The 25,032-nt window shown below is 42.7% G+C and overlaps 2 protein-coding genes across 7 annotated transcripts in view; one reads left to right on the forward strand and one right to left on the reverse strand.

Annotated features, from left to right (window-relative positions):
- Positions 1-25,032, forward strand: part of OTOP2 (otopetrin 2) — a 68,369-nt gene that overhangs the window by 31,860 nt on the left and 11,477 nt on the right. For 2 of the 5 annotated variants that reach the window (XM_061616105.1, XM_061616106.1), the window contains exon 2: positions 24,218-24,412. The gene's annotated coding sequence lies outside the window, so the exon portion shown is untranslated. Of the gene's footprint in view, positions 1-23,916; positions 24,009-24,217; positions 24,413-25,032 lie in introns of those variants that run through there. The other 3 variants (XM_061616107.1, XM_061616110.1, XM_061616109.1) reach the window with 3 other exon arrangements.
- Positions 777-20,637, reverse strand: USH1G (USH1 protein network component sans). 2 transcript variants are annotated; one of them, XM_061621811.1, is made up of 4 exons: positions 20,565-20,637; positions 18,457-18,636; positions 2,780-4,303; positions 777-1,568 (listed from the first exon to the last, which is right to left on the reverse strand). In XM_061621811.1, the coding sequence occupies exons 2-3, from the start codon at positions 18,618-18,620 to the stop codon at positions 3,058-3,060; spliced, it is 1,410 nt and encodes a 469-aa protein (XP_061477795.1). In that variant the 5' UTR covers positions 18,621-18,636; positions 20,565-20,637; the 3' UTR covers positions 777-1,568; positions 2,780-3,057. The 2 variants fall into 2 exon arrangements, with proteins under 2 accessions (XP_061477795.1, XP_061477794.1); XM_061621810.1 differs by lacking the exon at positions 20,565-20,637 and having other exon boundaries at positions 18,457-18,781.

Genomic DNA, 25,032 nt, shown 5'->3' on the forward strand with positions numbered 1-25,032 from the left:
GGGATTACAACTCTCAACAACCGCAGAGCTGATAAGCATTGAAGTTCAGAACATTCAGAGGGCATCTGGTTGGGGAAGGTTGGTTCAATCCATTCCATGGAAATTCAAGTTTGGAGAGGGATTAAAAGCATCTTAAATGGGGAACTAAAATAAATAGGACCTTTAACAGGCATTAATTAAATTCATAAATTGACATTCCTAAAATTAATGAAATATACTTTGAGTACAATAAATCAGAGTGTCTCAAGGCCAGCATCAAAATCCAGAATGACATAACTTTTGAAATAGTGCCTGTAACTGGATTCTCCAACTCCATTGCTGAAAAATTGTCTTACTTAGGAACAGAATCTGCAAGCCTTCTGCCACAAACCACATATTTGCCTTTAGCAGCTAGATCATACGGTTAGAAACAGGAACTTTGGTGATCAACACTGAGGTGCAATTACAGGAAGATGATTAAAGTATTTAATATGCCTTACAGCACTTTAGCATGAGTAAAGGTTAATAGACATTGTTTTTAATTTACATTAAAGCCTTTGGAGGTAGTTTAGAGTTAAGCATATGTAAGTCTTTAAATCGTGTTATTTGAATACCTTGGATAGCAACTATCCCTGCATGCTCAAAGGCAAAATTGCCAAAGGTGTTCAATGGGAAATCTGTGCCCATTATAATTTAATATTTTAAGTCATGATCATTTTAAAGTGATTTAAAGTTTTAAAAAATTAAAAATCTATTAAATTTTAAACCACTTTAAAATGTTAATTTATGCTTAATTTTTTAAAAAATTAAGATTGTAAATGCTTTCTTTAAAACAGCAGTTAAAAGCATTTTAACAACCCAATTTAAATGTGCCCACCAGATTTATTTTGTGCCTCGTATGTACTTTCTGTAAAACTGTCTCCTTTATCTTAATTTTTCATTCTCCAAATTTCTTTTTTAATGTTCCCCTCCCTCAAATTCATTTGGATAAATGGACCTTTAGTATGTGTTCTTACTATCTTTTCCATGTTTCCCTTGTCCCCTGCTTAGATTTCATGGAACTGTGATTTCAAGGTCACATCTTTGTACTCTGTTAATTAATCCAGAACAACCACCAAATTCTGATTCTGTATGCAAAGGCTTAAGTCAGGATTCTAATCCACCCTACACCAATAAGAATGTATCCCACTATTCTGCCAGATGGTTGGGACATATTTATTAAAGACTAAATAATCTGTATTACGTGGCCTTGAGTTTGCACCTTAGTTCTCCAAGAAGGGAATTTAGGCTGCAAACGTATACACACTTAGCTATAAGTCCCATTGAACTTGATGGGGCTTACATCTGAGTAGACTTGCATAGGATTGTATTGTTAGTTTTATGTGACTCATATCCCAACAATTCTCTTTAGCATGAGGCTGCTGTCTAGCTGACTTTTGCAGGCAGGAAAGCAGAAAAAGGAAGCGGAGAGGTTGTTAGATTTGGGCCTTTTATTATGGCGTCGTTCAGGTTCAGGTTTCCAACTGTTAGGATGCTTTCTGGCAACTTAGAATTGGGTTTTTGTTTGTTTGTTTCTTAAAAACAGCTATCTGTAACAGAGAAAGGAAAAGGACATTTGGGTATAATTACTGAACAAATACTTCACAGGGCTATGGAATAATCATTGATACAAAAGCATAAAGCAACAGAATATACTATCTGTGAGAAGCTGAGGTGCAGTAGTCTACTGTAAATCCAACCTCAGATTTCTCGAAATGTTTTTCAAAACTGCCTATGAGATTACAGTCCCTGACCTCCATTCCTTGCAACAAAGAAAGATGTGTACTTAAATCTTCAGAACTGCTTTACAAATAACCACCTAAGGCTGGGGAAAAGAATAGCAGGCATCCAATTTACCAAGAAGCAGCACTGGCTTTAACTGGGATCCACATTTCATAGATATAATTCCAACACTGTGAATAACTGAAGGCTCCTGTGCTGCCATAGGTGGTATATTATCTGCCTGCAGTGCAGTCACAAATTCAGTAGCTGAACGCATGACAGTCTGTTTACAAAGCCAGATTTATCGCCTCTCTCTCCAGATTGACACACATGAAGACTGGTTTTGCCTTTAAAGCTCCCAACAGAGCCAGGGAGATGCAGGGCAGGCATGGGTAATAAGGGGTTCCTGGTAGTAAGCCACATCCAAAGGGGGGGCCCTACCCACACTTCTTTTCCAGAGGGAGATGCACTGCATCATCTGAAGCAGCAGGTGACTCTGCCATGACTGTGCAGGTGTATGGCTGATGACTGGCAAACTGCCCAGTTGAACATCAGTGCCCTGGTCTAGGCACAGCTGGTCAGTCAGCTGCCTCACCTGCCTTTTCTGCTACCATCTCGCATCTCCTTCAGATAAAGTGAGTCTCCTCCACTTTAGCTGATATTCAGCAAGCAGCAAAGATGGCCTTTTGCTACCTCCCATGTCTCTCTCGTTGCATCTCAAGCTTTAAAGGCTAGCATAAGCTTTAGATAAGGAGGAAGGAGAGGTACCATGCCACTGAGAGCATATATGAGAAATGGTCAGGTGACATGGGCATGAGAGCCTATAATAATACCTGCCCTATGAGGGTGTGGAATAGTACTCCTGAAGGAGTATGAGGTCTGTGTCATGAAGCTCTGGTTTTGGCTGGCCAAGAATGCTTAAAATGCCTTCCAGTGCCTTTAATGGCAGCACTAGTGTTGATTTCACTGGGTAAAAATTATAAATACTCTAATCTAGGTAACTATAAGAATCCAATCTAGAAATGTTCCAAAACATTACCTCACGATAGTTGAGCACCTCTGCTTTTGTGTACCCAGCTTGCAAATACTGAAACATTTGTATAAATTCCTTTTTGTCCATCAGTCAAGTTCTATCAGCTGGCAGTCTTCTGTCATATGTTGTGTAGATATTCTTCTAACACCCTGATCTACTGGGGGACTCCTATTCTTCAAACACATAATTTGTTTGTACATGAGAAGTACCATTCTACATTTTGCTCATCACGTTCTGAAGACCTGTGTGTATTCCATGAGTATGAAGGTAGGAGGCTGTATTGCTTACAAATCAGTGTCTTCTATGACATCAGGGTTCTCCAAAGTCTGTTTTCTCCTCTTGACAGCATCCAGAATTTTTTTTCTGGGCCCCAGTGGAATGCTGATGCTTTTCAGATCATTGTCTGAACACAACATAAGAGCTTCCAGATCAATCTTCTCCTTCTTGAAGATTGAAATGAACTCAGACATATGTAAAGAAGCCAGGAAGGTCTCCAAGGGGCTAGTCTCAGGTTCAATATCATCATCCAGGCCCAGTTCCACCTCATCCCACGGCAGCTCCTCCACATTCCTCTCCTGCAGGCTGTTGGCACTGCCGATGCTGTCGTTGAGACTTGGCGAGCGCTGCAGGCGGTTGTGAAGTTTAACACCCATCCTATCCATATTTCCCTCTCCCAGCATGTTGGGGTCATCCTGACCAATCCCGAACAGTCCACTACTGAGATAGTTCCTCCGGAAAACCATAGTGCCAAGTCCAGGGCGATTGAATAAAGAGTCATGACCAGAATCAGTGCTGACCTCAGAATGGGCCGAGTCCAAGTGCAAACCTGGGTCACTAATGGCACGGGAGACAGTGTCTTCATCAGTCAGGAACATGTCCCTAATGTTGCGCCGAGTCCAGTCCTTTGGGCTAACATAGGTGCCTTGTTTCACAAACATGACATCGTTGCCCAGCTGTAAGCCAGACAATGACCTCACGCTTTTCCTCCCATCCTCATAGATTTTGAAAGTCCCATCCACCTGCTTCTTCTTTTCCAGCTTTTTCTGAATTTTGGTCTTGCCCTTGGCTGTGCCATGTATGGTGGCCTGAGAATATGGCAAGGAAGTCATCATAGGCATGTGCTGGAACCTCCTGCTCAAAGTGCTGCTGGAGTAGCTGGAAAAACTCATTGTGTCCGAGTGATCAGACATTTCCTTCTTGTACCGCTTCTCCATCCTCTCATGGTGCTTTTTCTGCATCTTTACACAGTCCTTAATACGTTTCTCTGCATCCTTGAAGGCCTTGTCCTTCAATTTGCTCACCAGCTTGGGGTTAAGGCTGCTCTGCTTGGCAGCAATGGAGTCCAAGTAACGCACACACTCCATGTGACCCTTCATGGCCGCCATGTCCAGTGGTGTGTGGTAGTCATTGTCCAGACACCAGATGTTGGCCCCAAAAGATACCAGGAAAGAGAGGCAATTCAGATGACCATTGGCAGCTGACAGATGAAGAGGCGTGTTCCCCCAGATATCACACTTGTCTGGGTCACCCCTAAAATATGGGAAACAAATAGTTGGTGATCAAGGAGACATGTTTATCTTTTGTGTAGATGTTCATTAGGACATAAGGAAATGTATCAACACTCACTTTATCCATTCTTATTCTGGCCCTCGCCTTACCTGTATCTCCGATATTAATCAATCACAATAATTCTCAACCATTTTTTAAAGGAAGATAGCCTTGCAAACTGAATTATAGCCATTAACCTTCCACAAGGATGTCTCATTTATCTACACATCCAACTATTTAGGAATAAGTATCTTCAGCCTTGTGAGATTTTGTTTCTGTGAAGCTTGCTGTTGTGGGCCTTTTCTTAGCTAGATCACCTACTATTCACCATTCAGTAGTCAGATAATGAACATTTGACTATCCAAACACGTGGTCACCCTATGCCTTTGCTTTCATGAATATGCCATTTATTTTTTAACCATAGCTAACCCAGGACTGATTCCTCCACAACACACTTTGCAACAATGAAATAAATCAAGGGAACACTTTTTTATGAGAAAAATAGTAGAAATATTGACAGTACAAGACTGCAAATAGTCTTGAAGGAAGTACCTATGACCCCACTTTCTCAATGCTTGTTCAACTACCACAGAATATTAATACATGATCAGCACTTACAGAAGTTCATAACTAATTTATATCTGTGATCCGATAACAATGATTATGTGCTGCATGTGTGAGGGAGAAATCATACACTTTGCATGCGATCCTGAAGTGCTTTTTTAAAATGGTATAACAAGTCTCTCTCGTCATTATATTGTACCCTCTGTCTAAGTAGCTCAGGTATATAGAGTAGCAGCAGTATTAGGAGCTGTACAACTTTGTGTTGTCCATTATCAGTGCCAGACATTTAACAAAACGTCTGTGACTGTGCACTGGTATGTGTTTTTGTTGATTTTCTAAGAAGAGGCCCAGAATAGTAGGCTTCGTATACATAGAGTACTTATGAGGTTTCTCTGCCCACCCCCAAAACCATTTTATTTACTAGTGTCAGTGGCTGAGCTTGTAGTGACATCAACCCTTGTGCCCACTTCACTCTGACAATGCTAGGTTACTGGATGTTTAACTAATGTAATCAGACGCGATAAAAATCCAACCTAGTATGTAAACCAAAACTTGGTCTTGCAGAAATAGTATTAACAACATTTTGTTGTTTTGTTGTATATCCTGCCTTTCCTCCAAGGCAGGGGTTCCCAAACTGTGATCCGCAGGCCACCAGTGGTCCATGAGCTTCGTTCAGGTGGTCTACAAAGTGTGTGTAAAAATACAATTAAAAACCATACAGCATCTAGCACAGTGCATTACAATGGCTCCAACAGGCAGAAAAATTATGAAGTAGACCACCAAGACCCTCAGCAATTTTCAAGTGGTTGGGGGGGGGAGGATTTGGGGAACCACTGCTCTAAGGAGTTCAAGATAGCATACATGGTACACACACTCTGTCAGGTTTATCCTCACTAAGTAGGAGGAGACCCAGGTTCAAATTCCCACTCTTACCTACCTAGGTGACTTTGGGCTAGTCATACTATCTCTCAGTCTAACCTACTGACTTCACTAGTTTGTTGTAAGGATTAAAATGGGGGACGAGGGAGTGCCATGTACACTGTCTTTTTTATGATTATTTATTACATTTATATGGTCAGTACAGTTTTCCCAAATTGTGTGTACTGCCTTGAGCTCTTTAGAGGAAAGGCAGGATATAAATATAAATATTATAAAGTTTTTGGGGAGTTGTACTGCTTGTCAACTACCTTTGAAATTCATCAGCAAAGGCAGGAGACACTTTTTAAAATAACATTTCTTAGTTGCATGCCTTCTCCCAGCTTTAATGAAGCGCTAAAGAGGTCAGTGAAGGATTTCTGAATATCTGGCAGCCTGTCCCAATAACAGTCAGTGGCCTTTTCCAGATTGGCCAGGCCCACCAAGAAGCGACAGGTGGCGAGAGGGGTGTTGTTTGGTAGAAGAACGCTGGAGGAGGTTTTCTCTTGCTTTGAGGCCTTGGTAAATAGCGCAGATTCATTCTGACTCCTTAGCCAGCCAGCCCTCTTCCTTTCACCTTGATACTGGCCTATCAGTAGTGGGAAATTCAGGGAAAAGATAAATATTTGATGAATTGCAAGAGAGGAGTAAATTATTGATGGAGTTTGCTTAAAGAGCCAGTGAAACTGCAAATGCCAGTGTCGGCTGTGAGTGCAGGGGGTGTGAGTTATTGTTTATGTTTGTTCTGAATGAACACGTGTGTACTGGAATTGGGTGTGTAAGGGTGGGAGCAGCCAAAGGAGTGGAATGAGACCATACTTTTTTCCCAATGCAAGCAAGCCATTGCTTATTTCCCAATAAAAATAAGTATTTCACACCCCATTTATCCCAAAGCAGCCTCATAGCACCAGGTGCAGTTCATGGGGTAGGAAAGTGCAGCTGTATCAAAGATGTTTGCGGCCCCTGCAGGTAATTTCATCATACCACAGCAGAATGTCCCAGCTTGAGGGCGGGGGATTCCTTCCCATGTTATATTCAATAGAATAGGAATTAAGGATGGGCTGTGTTGGCCAGTGCTGCTTCAAAAAATTGTTCTTTGTCTGCTATGTGCTGCTTTGACTGATCTGATTTTTTCTTCCCTAAAATATTGATATTATTTATAGTTATTCTTAATGTTGATATTTTTCAAAAATAGCTGCAGAAAATCAATACATAAAAATCCAATCTGCAACAATCGAGAGTAAGTGGATTAATGGAAAATTTGGTACTGAATCCAAATTGGGCAGAATTCTAGCATATCCCTAGAATTCACTAAGGTTTTGTGACTCAACATTAAGGAAAACAGTTTAGGTCCACTTATCACAAAGTGTTTTTTTGCTACCCTGAGCTGATCTCTGTGTAGAAACATACATGTACACCATCACCTGTGAAGAACAATACAACTGCTTATTTCACCCTAAGCATTGACTTCTTGTTCGGTGTATTCAAAGGTCCTGAGGACCCAGAGGAGATTGTGCAGGAGGATCTAAATACAAATATATTTTTTCAAAATAAACATTTGTGCCACATGATTCAAGAGATGTTGTAAAAGGTTTGTTCTTACAAAATTGAGATTATCTTGTTGTACAGGAGAGAAATATGTGAAGTGGCCCCTCACATTATGGAAAATTGCAAAACAAATTTAACCACTAAGGCATCATCTTGTTGTGGTTATGTGCCTTCAAGTTGATTACGACTTATGGCGCTCCTATGAATCAGCAACCTCCAGTAGCATCTCTTATAAACCACCCTGTTCAGATCTTGTAAGTTCAGGTCTGTGGCTTCCTTTATGAAATCAATCCATCTCTTGTTTGGTCTTCCTCTTTTTCTACTCCCTTCTGTTATTCCCAGCATGATTGTCTTTTCTATTGAATCATGTCTTCTCATTTTGTGTCCAAAGTATGATAACATCAGTTTCATCATTTTGGCTTCTAATGATAGTTCTGGTTTAATTGTTCTAACACCCAATTATTTGTCTTTTTCACAGTCCATGGTATCTGCAAAGTTCTCTTCCAAAACTACATTTCAAATGAGTTGATTTTTCTCTTATCTGTTTTTTTCACTGCCCAACTTTCACATCCATACATAGAGATTGGGAATACCATGGTCTGAATGATCCTGACTTCAGTGTTCAGTGATACGTCTTTGCATTTGAGGACCTTTTTTAGTTCTCTCATAGCTGCCCTCCCCAATCCTAGCCTTCTTCTGATTTCTTGACTATTGTCTCCATTTTGGTTAATGACTGTGCCAAGGTATTGATAATCCTTGACAAGATCAATGTCCTCATTGTCAAGTTTAAAGTGACATAAATCTTCTGTTATTACTTTAGTCTTCTTGGCATTCAGCTGTAGTCCTGCTTTTGTGCTTTCCTGTTTGACTTTTGTCAGCATTCATTTCAAATCATTACTGGTTTCTGCTAGTAGTATGGTATCATCTGCATATCTTAAATTATTGATATGTCTCCCTCCAGTTTTCACACCTTCTTCATCTTGGTACAATCCCGCTTTCCGTATGATATGTTGTGTGTATAGATTAAACAAATAGGTAGATAAACTACACCCCTGTCTGACACCCTTTCCGATGGGGAACCAATTGGTTTCTCCGTATTCTGTCCTTACAGTAGCCTCTTGTCCAGAGTATAGGTTGTACATCAGTACAATCAGATGCTGTGGCACCCCCATTTCTTTTAAACATTCCATAGTTTTTCATGATCTACACAATCAAAAGCTTTGCTGTAATCTATAAAGCACAGGGTGATTTTCTTCTGAAATTCCTTGGTCTGTTCAATTATCCAACGTATGTTGGCGATATGATCTCTGGTACTTCTTCCTTTTCTAAATCCAGCTTGGACATCTGGCAGTTCTCGCTCCATATATGGTAGGAGCCTTTGTTGTAGAATCTTGAGCATTATTTTACTTGCATGGGATATTAAGGCAATAGTTTGATAATTACTGCATTCCCTGGGATCCCCTTTAATTGGAATTGGGATATATATTTAATGCTTCCAGTCAGGGCCAGCACCAAAGGGCTGCCAGGTTGGGCCCTGACCGAGGGCCCCTGGTGCCACGGGGGCCTGTGAGGGGCTCCTTGATAGGGGGGAGGAGTAGCACTCTCCTTCCACGATCTGTGGGTAGCTGCCGCAGATCACAGGAAGGGAGCTTGCAAACCGCCCGCCCGTTCACTGGCTCCACCTACCTGTCTTTCCTGTGTTTTGCAGCTGCGCATGCTGTGCACACAGGGCTGCCATTCACCAAGATGGTGGCCGAGGTTTCCCTAAGGTGCTGATGCCCCTGTTGCCATCTTGGTTGATGGCAGGGGTGTCTGCACGTAGCACCATACGTATAGATTCAGCCCCTTAGGGAAACCTCAGCTGTCATCTTGGTTAATAGAAGCCCTCCGCATGCAGCCACAAGAGATAGAAGGCCCAAGGGCCCCGGCATGCCTGGCACCAGTCCTACTTCCAGTCTGTGGGCCATTGTTTAGTTTTCCATATTTCTTCACAAATTTTTGTCAAAATTTGGACAGATTTAGTCTCAGTAGCTTGAAACAACTCTATTGGTGTGCCATCTATTCCTGGTGATTTGTTTCTTCCAAGTATTTTAAGAGTAGCTTTTATCTCACATTCTAAAATTTCTGATTCTTCATCATATGGTTTCTCTGTGAATGAATCTGACATCCTTGCATCTCTTTTACAGAGTTCTTCAGTGTATTGCTTCCATCTTCCTTTTATTTCATCTCAGTCAGTCAGTGTGTTCCCCTGTTGATTATTCAACATCCCTACTCTTGGTTTAAAATTCCCTTTAATTTCTCTAATCTTTTGGAATAGGGCTCTTGTTCTTCCCTTTTTGTTGTTCTCTTCTATTTCTATTCAATAACTACTGTAATAGCTCTCTTTGTCCCTACGTACTAGTCGTTGTATTATTGCATATAGGATTCTGACCATGTTTTTATTTCCTTTTGCTTTCCTTCTTTCTTCAACCATTTTAAGTCCTCCATTGAGGTCTTTCTCTCTTCTTAACTAGAGGTATTGTCTTTTTGCATTCTTCCCTGATAATGTCTCTAACTTCACTCCATAGTTCTTCTGGTTCTCTATCAACTAAGTTTAAAGCCTCAAATCTGTTCCTTATTTGATCTTTATATTCTTCTGAGATGTTATTTAAATTGTATTTTGGCATTATGATTGCTTTGTTCTTCTTCTTTAACTTTACTCTGATTTTCGATACTACCAGTTCATGATCTGTACCGCAGTCTGCTCCTGGTCTTGTTTTTGCAGAAAGTATGGAACTTCTCCATCTTCTACTACCAACTATATAATCAATTTGATTCCTATATTGACCATTTGGTGATGTCCACGTGTACAATTGTCTTTTCTGTTGCTCAAAAAATGTGTTTGCCAAGAAACAAATTATTGGCTTCACAGAATTCAATAAGTCTCTCTCCTGCTTCATTTCTATATCCTAAGCATCCTAGAGGAGGAAGGCTTCATCTACACTATACATTTAAACCATTATCATACCACTTTAAATAGCCATGGCTTCCCAAAAAAATCCTGGGAACTGTAGTTTAACGGTGAGGAAAGTTGCTAGGAGACCTCTATTCCCCTCACAGACTTACAATTCCCAGAGATTTCTGGGAACAGGGATTGACTGTTAAACCACTCTGAGAATCGTAGCTCCTGGTACATTCACTACTACTGACAGAGACAACCCAAGACAGGAAAATTCCAGTGGTACATCCCCAAATGATAGCAACTATATACAATTCAGACACAATTGAAAAGTTGTTGCCCTTTATATGGTACTTTATCATCTACTGTCTGAGGTGGGCTGACTCAACCTGCCTGAAGGTACGAATGGATTTGTTATTTTGGGTTGCAGTTGCTTCCAGTGCCAGACCATTCCTTGAGGCAGGTTCTGGGGGTGAGGGCTGTTCTTCAATCTGTGCCTCTTCAAGGAAAATCAGTGAAGAGTCTTGTGGCCCCTTAAAAGGTTAACCATTTAATTCTGGCATAAGCTCTTGTGGACTACAGTTCACTTCATCAGATGAATGATTTCCCATCCTGAGCTGACCTCACTGTTTACAATCGACACACACACACAAATCATGTATGCATATAGCTATAACTCAGGGAACACTTCATGAATTTGATGAAGTGGACTATAGTCCACGAATGTGTACGCCATAATGGGTGCCTCCCTGGGCTCCTGCTGGGAGGAAGGGCGGGATATAAATCAAATAATAAATAAATAATAAAATGGTCACTCTTTAAGGTGCCACAAGACTCTTTGTTGTTTTTTGTTACAACAGACTAACTCAGCTACCCCTCTGGAAATTTGTTGCAAGGAAAATGACTCTACTATAGAGAGTCAATGAGAAGTGTGTTTCAATTAATGGTGGATATAGATTAGTACTTGAGGCAAATGGGGAATGCTGACAGGGCCAGGCAGAACCAGGTCTACCATTAGACAGATTGCAGTGACTGCCACAGGAGGGGGCAGTTCCTGGAGTGTTCCTCCTGAGAATTCCTCTCTGTTGCTATACTACCTGTCCTGGTCACCCTGCAATGGCCTGGTGCCTCACCTGCAGTGGAAGATGCTATTGTGTCCCCAGCATTGAAATCAGTTTCATCTGCCATTCCAATTGGCTTCTGTACTTGGAATGGGGAGGGGTGCCATCTTGCAGCAAAATGTCTTGGGCCAACCCTGGGTCCAAGGGTTGCTCAGTTTCCACGCAGGATGGACTCTCATGTCATAAAGAGACTAGGACAAGTTTCTCTTTCAAGTGCCAAATTGGTGTGCTTTCCATTCTACTCCAGCATAGTCCTGCCTGGACTGCTGCCTCCTTGGCATGATGTCAAGTGCTCCAGCATCATAGCTGGATGCCATCAGCATCATGTGAAGAGGACACAGAGGCCAAGCAGATCCTTGATGCAGGAGAAGAGGTAGAAGAGCCCTGTGAAGAAATCTCCTTTTCACTTGACTGATACCAGATCATCCTGCACAGGGAATTCTGATAATCCCAACTGACAACACCTTCCTAGGAAAAACATAATTATATGCAATTATTATGTGCAGTTACAAAACAACTGGAAGCGGGAAGCAGCAAGCCCTGGGGAACTATGGGGAAGTCCCTTTGCTGGGTAGATCAGTTCCTGACCGATAACAGGAGAAATGCATGGGAAGGAGTAGAGTTGCAGCAAGGTCCAGTCAATGAGAGTGCAGCTTAATCACAATGTGATTACATTATTAATAATAATGTAATAGGTTGTAATGCTTGTTTAGCTTGTGTGTGTAGTACCACTTCCTAACTTCAAAAAATTTCCAGCGCGTCCCATTTTTAAAAAAAATACACCATAATACCCTATAGATAATTGCTTTTCACATAGGACCCACCCGCAGGCCTTGGGCCACTTTCAGGTGGGCCTCAGTTCCACAGCCTGCCCAGTGCCTCCTCCATCCTCCCTTGCCTTCCCCGCCCCCTAGCCATGCCATAGCCTTTAGGATGGACCAAGGCCTGCATCTGCAGCTCCTTCTGTGCTGAGTAAAGGTAGCTGGGAGACAGAAGTCAGGGGGAGAAGAGGGAAGGAAAGAAGGCCGCCCTCCTCTGAGGGGAAAGGGCCAGAGGAGATGTTGAAGGAAATTAGAAAGGGAGATAACTGGTTAATATTTATTGTTAGGAGCCTCTGGATGAGCAAATTCTGCCTAAAATGGGGCAGGGGGGTAATCACAAATGGGAGGGCTGAGAGGAAAAGGAAGGTAATAGGCTAATATTTGGAAACATACATTAGTGTCATCTCCCCCAAGGAATAGTTTCAGGGAGAGGAATGTAGCAAGACTGAGTATAGAGGCTTGAGTGCCTTTATAACACCATTAACCAGTAAAACAAGTCTCAACTTTCACTCCTTTTTTTGTGTTTACAATTGTCATAACCACTTTTCAGTAATTAAAATAGCCTAGCAATCTACTAATGCCTTTACTTTTTTTAGACTGAATGACTTATGTGCTTAGAGAAGCTCTGGGCAAAGATCAATTATTGCCATGTGTAACCAGACAGGAAAATGATAATAGAGCTAGCTTCTGTCTAAATCTTCAAAACATCTGCCTGTTTGCCTAGAGGGCTATATAAAATGTTGAATTCAATTTATAACTGGCCTAATAATTCAAAGTATTTTATATTTATTATTTCTCCTGCATTCTCTCTGAGGCAGGAAGAGGTGGCAGCAAGTGTGTATGGCCAGAGGACGGAGGAAAGGGAGGGGGATGCATGTAAGCACAGCACGCAGACAAGACAACTATGAAGAGGCAGAGGAAATAACCTGTGAGCCCATGGAAAACTTGGAGTGAGGGAAGGGGACAATGGATGCAGAACAGAGATGGCGAACCTTGGCCCTCTGGATGTTGCTGAACTACAACTCCTATCATCCTTGGCCATTGGGAGTTGTAGTTCAGCAACATCTGGAGGGCCAACGGTTCCCCACACCTGATGTAGAAGAAGAGGGTAGGATGGGGCAGCAGGTTTCAAAAAAGAGGGAGCAGACAAACTTTGTCCTACATGTAAGGATTCGCCCATCCCTGTGTTATGCATCCATAATATTCCAACCGTCTGGTGTACCTTGATTGTGCTAGTACTCAGTGGTTATTGCTTAGAGCCTCAAACTTGTAGGGTACTAGAGACATTCTGACTGTATAAGTACTTCATCCCTAAAATCTCTGGATGTCAGAATTCCATTCTGTGTGTCTGGAACTGAGGCCGAAAGAGATTGAATTCTCCAAGGTTGCCAAGTGATGACCTGGCTGAGCCACTTCCTTGAAAAGAGATCTCCTTTTAGCTGTTTCACACAACATTTTCCCTAAACAGAAATATGCTGCTATTTCTAAACACGTCATATTGTAGAAAAGCAAACTCTTGTTGTAAGATTCTCTTGTGACAGTGTGCAGGGGTGTATGCTTCCCACTACCAACAACACCAACACAGCCCTCTGTATGCCAGGGTCTGTCCTCCTGAGTGGAGATGGGAGAGGATTTCAGTTTGCTCTGCTTTTTTGAATGTTTTGCCCTCCTGGATTGCTGCACAGATCAGATCATAGATATGTGGAATAGTCCACATATATAAGCGAACCAATCCATGCATGGTCTGACTAAAAAAGTATACTTTTGTTCTAAGTCTGGTGTCTAAGTGCATTTAACCACCTGCCTAGACATAGATCATCCTTCTATATCTCCTTACTCTGGATAAGCACCATTTGAAGCTTAAGCCCTGCCTAGATCAAATTGTCCAGATGGAGTTCAATACAGTTGTATTACATAGCCTGCCTCATGGTGTTTGCTTCCTGCAAAGAGTAGGATCAAGCAAAGTCTTAAATTCAAATCCAGTGCAGGACGTATAGCTCAGATCAGGATCTAGGCATCCTCCAATCTGAACTCCATACTGTATTTATAGCTGAATTATGTCCCTTTTGAAATGAGAGCATCTCCAGCATTCACCAGGGAATAAAACATATATGGGGATGGGGGGACATTATTTTTGTAAGATCGCTGTTGCCAAAATACCACACTGCCAGTCTGACAGAAGGCAACCTCTTCTCTAGCTTGTCTCCTGAAACCCTTCATTGTTGAGCTCAGATGATTATGAGTTGGCCCATCTCAGGCACCCCCACTGATGAGGTTGTCAAAAACTTACACTGCAAAGCAATTGTCTCTCAGAGGCGATGGCACCAAATGCCTGCTTGCCTCCATTTGCCCAGCCATCTCATTAATTGTGTTGCTTTTCTTCATTAGTGCACAGCCAGAAGGATGAAAGAGGCCTTTTGTCTAGCTAATGAACAGGGTAGATCTACCACCAAGTCCTTCCCCACAGTCTTGCCTTCATCCAGTGCCTATGCTGCATCATGAAAGACAAGCATGCTGTTTATGCTGACATGCGCACAGAGACAAATCCTCCGTGTGTGACTATAGTATTATTGCTCTCGACTTGGACATTGAGATATAAGTGCAATTGATGTAATTTTTTTTTTGGTGGGGAGGGGGAGGCCTATGATCAAAGCCACCATATTTACCCCCAGATAACAGTTTTGGGAAAGCATAGGGAAGCAGGCCAGAGAAGACAGCAGCCTTGCCATTTCTCTCTGGGTCTGTGCCTCCAGCCTAGCACAGCAAAGTGCATCCAGCCACTGAATACTGATGCAGAAATGTCTATAGGAATCACTTGCAAATGGGTAAAAGCAGTCATCCAGCAGGAGACCTAAATGACTAGAATCCCTAATCCTCTGCAATAAAGTAAAGTTCCCTGTCTATTTCTGCTCTGCAGCTAGGCAGCTGTGCCAATATAGGAAATGGTTCTGTTGTTAAGGGGAGGGGGGAAAGTGACATTGCAGATTCATGAGAAGTCACCCAGTCAACACTGAGCTTCAGTAATTTTGCTCCTCTGAGTGCAGGAAAGCCCCCTCCCTCCTTTTCGCAAATTCTGTGCTGTTTTAATTAAGCACTGGAGTATATTTCTTCTCTCTCTGATAAACTGTGGCCAAGGATGAAAGCACCTTTTAAAAAACGCCAGCCCCATCTGTCTTTTCCCAATAACATTCATCACCAAAAGGGCATGAACATTCCTCTGTACTATATCCTCCCACAGACAGCAAGCACATAGTGTTTAATGAGCTGAAAAAATTAACTGAGCTGCAAGGAAGATTCTCTGCCTGGGACCATCTATTCCAGCTTAAACGTGCCATCAGCATCTGCAGAAATCTACTTTAAAGTCCCCTTTGTGGTGGTGGAGAATCATATGGACATCTCAGCTGTCCCCACTCCCCAAGGAAATGGGTGGTGAAACAGAAATTCCTTCATTTGCCAACCTGGTTCCCTCCGTATACTGGCTAGGGCTGGTGGGAGTTGTAGTCCAAAACATCAGGAGGGCAAAGCCTGTGTTAGGTCCTTTGGAGTGTGTGTGGAGGGAGGGAGGGGAGTGTTGTGCAGAGATGAGTTATACAGCAACCAAGGAAATGAATAGCAGATCAGAGTTGTGGGATGTAGAGAGAATGGAGATATGCAGCCCAGTCCTATGACTGTTTACTTGAAACTGAGTTCCCTTGAGTTTAATAGGGTTTCTCCTTGTGCGTGGAACTGCAGACTAAACTGGAAAATTAAAGGAATGCAGCTTGTACATCAGATTATGAGAATATTCACACTTGGTACTAGAAGAAACATAAAAATGTGTGTATTATCACTCATGGAAATCGAAATGCCTCCATGTAAGGCTAGTCATTGGTTCTCAAATGATTTGTTCTTTGCTTGTAGGTCCGCTCTATTTGTGACGCTGAGATTTTAAAATATCTTGTGAAAGAGGTCTTCCTTGGCCAAAAGATTCTAGACTCCTACACATCTGTATACTGGAGCTATCACAGAGCTGTTTAGATACTTTGGTCATTAAGTGGTATATAAATACCTTAAATAAGTAAATATCACAATTCCTAAATTGCCTAAATTCCTAAATTGCATCTGCCTGAGAGACTTGGAGAAACCCCAGACTAGCCCTGTGGATCATAGAATCATAGAATCATAGAATAGTAGAGTTGGAAGGGGCCTATAAGGCCATCGAGTCCAACCCCCTGCTCAATGATCAGGGGTGACTAATATTTTTTGGGCTGAGGGCCATCCCTCCAAGGGCCACATACTAGCACTGGGTGTTGCCACCCCACACTCTTACACACTCACACACATAGGCCCCACCACCACAGCATAGATCAGCTGACAAGGGAGGGGGCAAGTTGCCTCCCCATCAAAATTCTGCCCATTCTCTACATTTTTTTCTTTTTGCCACCACCAAAATTGCTTGAGAGGGAATATTTTGGGGGCCCAGTACAGGGGTTAACCACTTCTGTTGTAGCCGCACTGTCTGACCTCAGGCAAACCTCTGTTTCTGTGCCTCTCAGTTCATTTGTGTAATGGGGAATAACAGTGGTCCTATCTTGCAGAGCTGTTAACAGCAGTGGCTGAAATGAGGACACTTTAGATTATTTCTTCACAGTAGAGCTGCCATATAAAGGAAGTCTTCAGCCAATAGACAGATCAGCCTTTGCAGAATACACCTTTTCAATCAATAACCAAGATATTTATTTTCATCTTGTAAAGTTCAAGCTTTCTGGAACAGAGGATGGTCTGCCTCAGGCAGCAAAATCTAGGAAGAGAATCCAATTATCCCGTTACTTCTCCAGCTCTCAGATTCTCTCTCTCACCAGTCCTCTTCTTCTATGATTAACATCATCAGTGATTGTGAGGGAGAAAATAATAGTATAGATCCAATCTATATTTTAGCATACCTATTTCACAGGCCTTCTCCAGCCTTCTCAGCAATGGATTTTGGAGTGGGGAGGGGCAAAGGATGCTAAATCCCTCTTCAAACTATAACAGAAAGCTAATATTCCTCCCTCCCGTGAGAATCAGAGTTGGCTTGAAAAAGGAATCGCTGCTTGTGGGGTGTGTACCTGTATGTGCAGATATGCATGGAGACCTGCATCCATACCATACATTTAAAATACAGTAGGGCCCCGCTTTACAGCGCTTCGCTTTACAGCGTTCCGCTAATACAGCAGTTGTGAATTGTAGAAAGGCCCCGCTTTACAGTGCTTGTTCTGCTTTTATGGTGGTCTTTTGCCGCCGGGCACCATTTTGGGTCAATGTAAGTCAATGGGATCCGCTTTACAGCGGTTTTAGCTTTATTGCGGGGGTCCGGAACGTAACCCGCTGTATGAGTGGGGTCCTGCTGTACAATGCTTTCCCCAAAGGATCCTGGGAACTATTTATCCCTCACAGAGCTACAATTCCCAACACCTTTGACAAACTACAGTTCCCAGGATTCCATGAGGGAAGTCATGTGCTTTAAATGTGTGGTGTTTATGCAGCTATATCCTCCATCCAATTTCCACCTCCAATAGGTTTTGTAGATTTTTTTATTGCTTCAAAATGCACACAAAAGCTATTTGACAGGAGACAATAGGGGACGCTAGGAGACAGAGTGTAGAAAGCAATGCCTCTCTCACATCACTTCCATCTCTCTTTAAAACTATTGCCATGTATAACAGGAGAGAGTTACCAAAACCATTACCTTAACCAGAGAAAAGAAGGGGGGGGCTAGGGTTGTCAGCCAGACACCCAACATTTTGACAAACATTGAGAGGAAACAGCATTGGAGTCCGCACAAGAGATTTTAAGGGTGTAATTTGAGAGGAAGGGAGACCATTCCTGGATAATGTGGACACTCTTGATCGAGAAATATACAGTTGTTAAAAGATGGGACGGGAAGGGGAGGCAGACGTTTTCTTGTCCACTGACCCTCACAACAGCTGCAGTGAGAAATGGAGTATCTCTGCTTTTAGAACCTCTTGATATGGGAGACAAATTTCATCAATAAGGTCAGGCGCGCATAGATTCATACATGACACTCTAACCGTTCTCCCCAAGAGTGGAGAAGCAAACAAGCTCAATCCACCTGTGCTGTGTGAGGAGGACAGAGGCTGTCGCTCTCCTCCTCTGCCACTTTGGGTGGCCTGTCAAGGGAAAGGACCCTGGAGTTTTCACTGAGCCCTGAACTAAGGCAAGGCGGAGAGGCCAAAAAGCAGGACTTACCCTCTGCTAACTATCAGCCTTAACGCATCCAAGTTGCCATGGTAGGCGGCCCATAGGGTTGGGGTCATGCCATCCTCGTCAGGCGAGTTGAGCTCTTTCTTGGTAGCTTCCTTCAGCAGATCGAGGTAGCCATCCCTGGCTGCCCGGTGGTACTGATCATTCATGGTGCAGCCTTATTTCCTGGCCATTTCATTAGGAAGGGCAAGGTGGGGGAGTAAAAGAACAGGCATTGAGTCAGATGAGAGAGTTCTAGGAAAGCAGCTTTCTGAGAAAAGAGGAGAGGAGGAGGAGGAGGAGAGAGCTTTGTTACTTGGACACCTGAGAATCCCTGACCAGTGAGGGGAGGAAGGAACTCCTCATATTGAATGCATGAGATTAGTCTCTGTGGATTCCCCTGGGTCCTAAGCATTCCTTGCTCCTCCCTGCTATTGACTTCACCTTAGCAACCCCCTTGCAGAAAGTACTAGTCCTGCCCTCTGCCTAGCAGTGGAATGTGCTGAAAATGCTGTGGATCAGGGGTTCTTTGTCCATGCTGTTTTCTCACTAACACATTCTTAAGGAACTTTAAACCTTCTGTCAGCTATCTCCATTCTTCTGAGATATTTCCCCTCTTCCTTTCCCCTTATGACTTCAAATCTGGGATGGCAGCTTTTTGAAAGGAACTTTTTTTAGAAGAGATAGTTGCCACAGACACTAAAATCTACCTTTACTTTTGGAAACTGACTTCCCTTCAGCAGTGGAGACGGGCGGCTTGGATGTCAGTGGGACAGTGAATCTCCTCCCAGTTTTAGTCCGAACTTTCAAGGAGCTGTCCAAGGTCCCGAAGTGCATTCCCAAAGTAGGTTCAGCACCTTGGACAGTATCTTGAAAGTTTGGGCTAAAACCTGGAGCGGATTCATTGCCCTATTGACATTGGAGCCACTGGTCTCCAGTGCCCTCCAGTTTTTCTAGCTAACCAAGAACCACAGCTACGTAAGGCAGCTAAGTAAAGTTTAGGAACATAGGAAGCTGCCTTACACCGAGTCAGACCATTGGTCCATCTAGCTTGGTACTGTCTGCTCTGTCTGGCAGCAGCTCTCAGGCAGGAGACATTCTTAGTCTTACTTGGAAACACCAGGGATTGAACCTGGGACCTTCTGCATGCAAGGCAGATGCTCTTCCATTGAGCTACGGCCCTTACCCCAGTGCACCACTCCACATCCATCTATTTCCTATGCAGTGGGATAAGGGCCATGTAAACGGGTGTACACTAGCCCTGTGTAGACAATTGAGTCTATGTTTGGTCAGTGAAAGGATCAGGATCACACTCTCATGCCCTTCCCACCACATGGCACCTACCCTGGCTCCAGCAGTTGTGTGCTGGGCTACCGTTTTTGTGTGGAGAGCTCACTGAGTGTTAGGGTGACCATGAGTCCTACTTTACGGAGGACAGACCTCGATTTGAAGGGCTGCCCAGTCCAAGTCCAGTTTAAAGAAGAAAAAGGAAAGCCATAAGAAGGGAGAGAGGCGGGGCCTTGAAGCTGCCCATCGACAGGTAGCACCTAAGCAGGAGACCGAGCAGGCACACAGGGCACCTGATCCCTGTATTCCCTGCTGCGTTGCATTTCTGTTTAATTATAGCAATTCTTTCCAAGTATGCATATATACATATAAATTAGTATATGCAAATCTTATTTAAATCTGTGTCAGCTTTTATTTGGGGGGGAGGTGATGGGTAACTGTCTGCCCTAACTAGCGTAGGCCCTATCTGTGATGCCCAGTATACAGATTGTAGGGCAGGAATCTAATACATGTGAGAATGGGCATGCCTCTGCACGGGCCTGTACGGTACCAGTGGATATCTGATAAAATAAGACACACTAATGTGTGCTGATGATCATGGTTGTCTCCATCCACACCAGTGTACACCAGTCTTTAAAAAATGGCCCAAATGAAGTGGCTCTCAGGACTGTTTCTCATATTACACAGCAACAAACCTGGGTTTGGTCAAGGATTTACTCAACAGGGTGCCACAGCTAACCCAGGCTATGTGTATGATGCATGTGCTTTCCAACAGCTGCTCACTGCATTCACACTTTCAGTGTACATGCTTTAAAAAAAATCTATACCTGAAAAATTAACATGTGAACTGAATTCCAGACAGTTCCTTTTTCCAGCTCTCTTGGGAATACCTGGTCCTCTGGCGCCATCTGTTGCTCAGAGAATAAAATCCACCGGAATCTCCTTACCAGAAATAACAGGACATTACAGACTCACCAATTTTTTATGACATAAGGAAGACATGATTCACTAGAAAAGACAATAATGCTGGGAAAAACAGAAGGGAGTAGAAAAAAAGGAAGACCAAACAAGAGATGGATTGATTCCACAAAGGAAGCCACAGACCTGAACTTACAAAATCTGAACAGGGTGGTTTATAACAGATGCTACTGGAGGTTGCTGATTCATAGGGTCGCCATACATCATAATTAACTTGAAGGCACATAACAACAACAAAAGCTTTCGTGGACTAGACTGAGTTCTAAAATGTTTATTTCCTTCGAGCCTTATTGAGCATGGACCTAGATGATTCCCCCCACCCCATACACAGTTTCCTTAAGATAAATGGGTGTAATGATATTGTGTTACAACGGCATAAATGGGTGTGATGGATATGTTATCTGAACTGCTTAGAGGTTTTTATGATTAAGCATTTTTTTTGTAAATCTTGTTAAATAAATGAGCGCTCGTTGTCAGTGCTCCTTACCTAGAGTATAATAATAGCCATAAGAACATAACCATTACAATATAAGAGCCTGCTGGATCAGGCCAATGGCCCATCTAGTCCAGCATCCTGTTCTCACAGTGGCCAATCAGATGCCTGGGGGAAATCCGTAGGCAGGAGCTGAGGGCAACAGTGCTCTCCCCACCTGCAATTCCCAGCAACTGGTATTCAGAGGCATATTGCCTCCAACACCTCTTCACCCTGGCCTTCAACACCTGAGATGTATATTTTTAGGACCCACCCTATTTTCTGTGATAGTGTTTAGATTGTTTTTAACTTTTAGTTATGTGTTTTTCAACTGTTGTAACCTGCCCTGGGACCTCTCGGTGAAGGGTGGCTAATAAATTCTAATAATAATAACAACAGTGGAAGTAGAACCTAATGATCATGAGCAGTAGCGAAAGATAGCATTATCTTCCATGAATTTGTCTAATTCTCTTTTAAAACCACCTAAGTTGAAGGCCATCACTGCCTCTTGTGGGAGCGAATTCCATAGTTTAATTATGCGCTCTGTAAAGAAGTACTTTCTTTTGTCTGTTCTGAATCTTCCAATATTCAGCTTCATTAGATGTCCCCAAGTTCTAGTGTTATGAGAAGAAAAAGTTTTCTATATCCATTTTCTCCATGCCATACGTAATAGTATACCCCTCTGTCACTGTCTCCTCTTACTCAGCTTTTCTTCAAATGTTGCAACATAGTAGGAGAATTGCTCCATCCCTTTGATTATTTTGGTTGTCCTTTTTTGACATTTGTCCAGCTCTGCATTTTTATTTTTATGTGACTGACCAGAATGGTACACAGTATTCCAAGTGTGGTCACACCACAGATTTGTATAATGGCATTATGATATTGGTAGTTTTATTTTCAATTCCTTTCCTAATGATTCCTAGCATAGAATTTGCCTTTTCCGCAGCTGCCACACACTGGGTCAGCATCTTCATTGAGTTATCCACTATGACCCCAAGGTCTTATTCCTGGTCAGTCATTGCCAGTTCCATCCCCATGACCTTATACGTGAAGCTAAGAAATGTGCATCACTTTATATTTATTTATATTAAATTGCATTTGTCATTTTACCACCCATTCACTCAGTTTGAAGATATTGGAGGAATCTCTTTTTATTTTAACCATCCTGAACAATTTGGTATCATCCCCAAATGTGACTACCTCACTTTTCACCCCTAACTCTAAATCATTTAACAAGAAGTTAAAAAGCACAGGTCCCAATACCAATCCTTTGGAAACTCCACTTTCTACATCCTGCTACTATGATGTCCAATTGTTCCTACACTCTGCTTCATGTTTCGTAACCATTTACTGATCCACAAAATGACCTCTCCTCGTATTCCGTGATCACTAAGCTTACTCAGGAGTCTTTGGTGAAATACCCTGTGAAAAGCTTCTTGAAAGCCCAAGTACCCTATGTCAACTGGATCACCTTTATCTATATGCTTGTTGACACTCTCAAAGAATTCTAATAGGTTAGTGAGACAGGACTTATCCTTGTGAAGCCATGCAGGATCTGCTTCTGCAAGACTACTTCTGCAATCTTCCATCTCCCAAATAATCACAATTGTGCCCTGCTGACAAAAGGGCATGGATAATTAACCCCAGATTCCCAGAAACACTGCCATGTCAAATGCTTTAAATTATACCTATATCAAAACAGAGTGGACAGGTGAAAAAGAGGACAGGACTCCCTCATCTTTAATAGTTGGGGGTGGTTGGGTTTGGTTTTGTCATGCAAGCTACACTGAAATGAATGAATGGCCTGTTTTCAAGTCGATTCTGACATATGGCAACCCTATGAATAGGGTTTTCATGGTAAGCAGTATTCAGAGGGGGTTTACCGCTGTCTTCCTCTGAGGCTGAGAGGCAGTGACTGGCCCAAGGTCACCCAGGGAACTTCATGGCTTTGTGGGGATTTGAACCCTGGTCTCCCAGGTCATAGTCCAACACCCTTATCCACTATACCACACTGGCTCTCTACACTGAAATACCCTCTTTGTATTCTCTTTTTCATCTGGCCACCCTACTTCAAAATGATAAATATTCCTTGCCTTGCAAAATAATAATCATGTAAATGGGGTTGCCAACTTTTTAAGGAGCTGTAGCTGTGCCTTAAAAGTGGCTTGATCTGCACACATCAGCAGGTGATAATTATCTCAGTTGCAAAACAATGCTCCGGTTGCTGACATCTGCATATCAACCTGCTTACTAGAGGAACAGAAGCAAGTGGAGACAATTCCCCTCCCCAAGTCAGTTTATAACCCTTTTTCTCTGAGTAGCTGCCACCTTTCTGTGCTCATGGTTAGGTGCTAAACTCTGAGATGATAGGACAAAGCTGTTGCCCTAAAGATTCTGGCTGCTGCTGAGCTGATAGCTCAGTCCCTACACTAGCAAAGCCTGCTGCTGCTGCTCCAGGCAGGCAGGTACCCAGCCAACTCCCGATGAAGTTATCATAGGGGCATAGGTCTGACACCTTCATATGGGAAAAGGTTCTGTCCATAACATTTGTATAACATGTAGAAGTCAACACTGCATGAATGTTGACTGCACCTGTTTAAAGTAGGATAGCCAGGGAATTTCAGCAGGTGTTCCTCGCATGACAAGCAACACCTGCTGAAATTCTCGCTTCTACACAGCTCTTAAAGGTACAGGATTCCCCCCCCCAATCTTCTTTTGCATCTGGCAACCCTAGTCTAAAGGTATGAAACATGGCACTGAGGGAAATCTAACACTGACAATGCAATCCAATGCATGTCTGTTCAGGAGACCCACTGAGTGGGTAAGTGTGCATATGATTTCAGTCTATGGAGGTTTACCTTCCAGCTCAGGACTGGCAGGTGGATACTAAGCCAAGACCAATTTCCTCTTACCTGCTCCTTTTTCATAAAATGCAATCTCTGCAGGATGGCTTGTGATAAGCTCCCTTCTTCCCATTTTTCCCATTGAGTGACCTTGACCCCCTCTTTTTCACCCTTTCTTCCCTAAAAGTAGCTAATCCACAAAATGGATCATGTGAGCCTTACTGAAAAGTTTATGAAGCAGCGCTGTCCGCCCAACCATTGGTGTAAATCACAAAGGCATCCAGACAGATATAAATTCCGGGGCAATTGTGAGCTGGGGAAAGAAGAAGCTTGTGCAAAATCCCTGGTGAGAACAGAGAGTCGACTTACAGGCAGAAAAGAGGTTGGTGGATTTGCCCTTGCCTATGATTATTGTTCTGTCTCTCTCTCCATGCCTTGTTAGAAAACACTATCTTCTCAATGGCAGCAAAAAATCTTAACTCTACCAGTGCAATCCTATACATCTGAAACAAATGCCATTGTTTTCATTGAGGCTTATTTCTGGGTCAATGTGCATAAAGATTGCAGCTTAAGGTTGTAGTCCTATACACACCTGGGAGTAAGTCTGACTGACTTACTTCTGAGGAGACATGCAGAGGTTTGCACTGTGAGATGCCTGGAGGAGGGAGTGAAGTGGGTAAGAATCCTGTGCAGTACATAATGTTACTGCAGAGGATATTACTAATCAGAAGCCTTGTGTAGGATACACAAAAAAGCAACTGATCTCTTCCTACTGCACTGTAAAGATACAAATTATCTAGAGGAATAATTCTGATAAACTGTATTTTCTTCTTCCTTTCTTTTAAAAAAAATATTTAATTTGATGAAGTGTAGTTTCAGTGGAGTAGTTATTCTCCTAGAGATTCTGTTTCTTCACAATGCGATAGCATAGCGAGAGAATTCTTGCTGTGTATCCCTCAAAATATGGACCTTAAAAATCAGTAACAGAAATAGGTCTTCACA

The sequence above is a fragment of the Rhineura floridana genome, chromosome 3 (assembly GCF_030035675.1).
Source record: "Rhineura floridana isolate rRhiFlo1 chromosome 3, rRhiFlo1.hap2, whole genome shotgun sequence".
NCBI classification, from domain to species: Eukaryota; Metazoa; Chordata; class Lepidosauria; order Squamata; family Rhineuridae; genus Rhineura; species Rhineura floridana.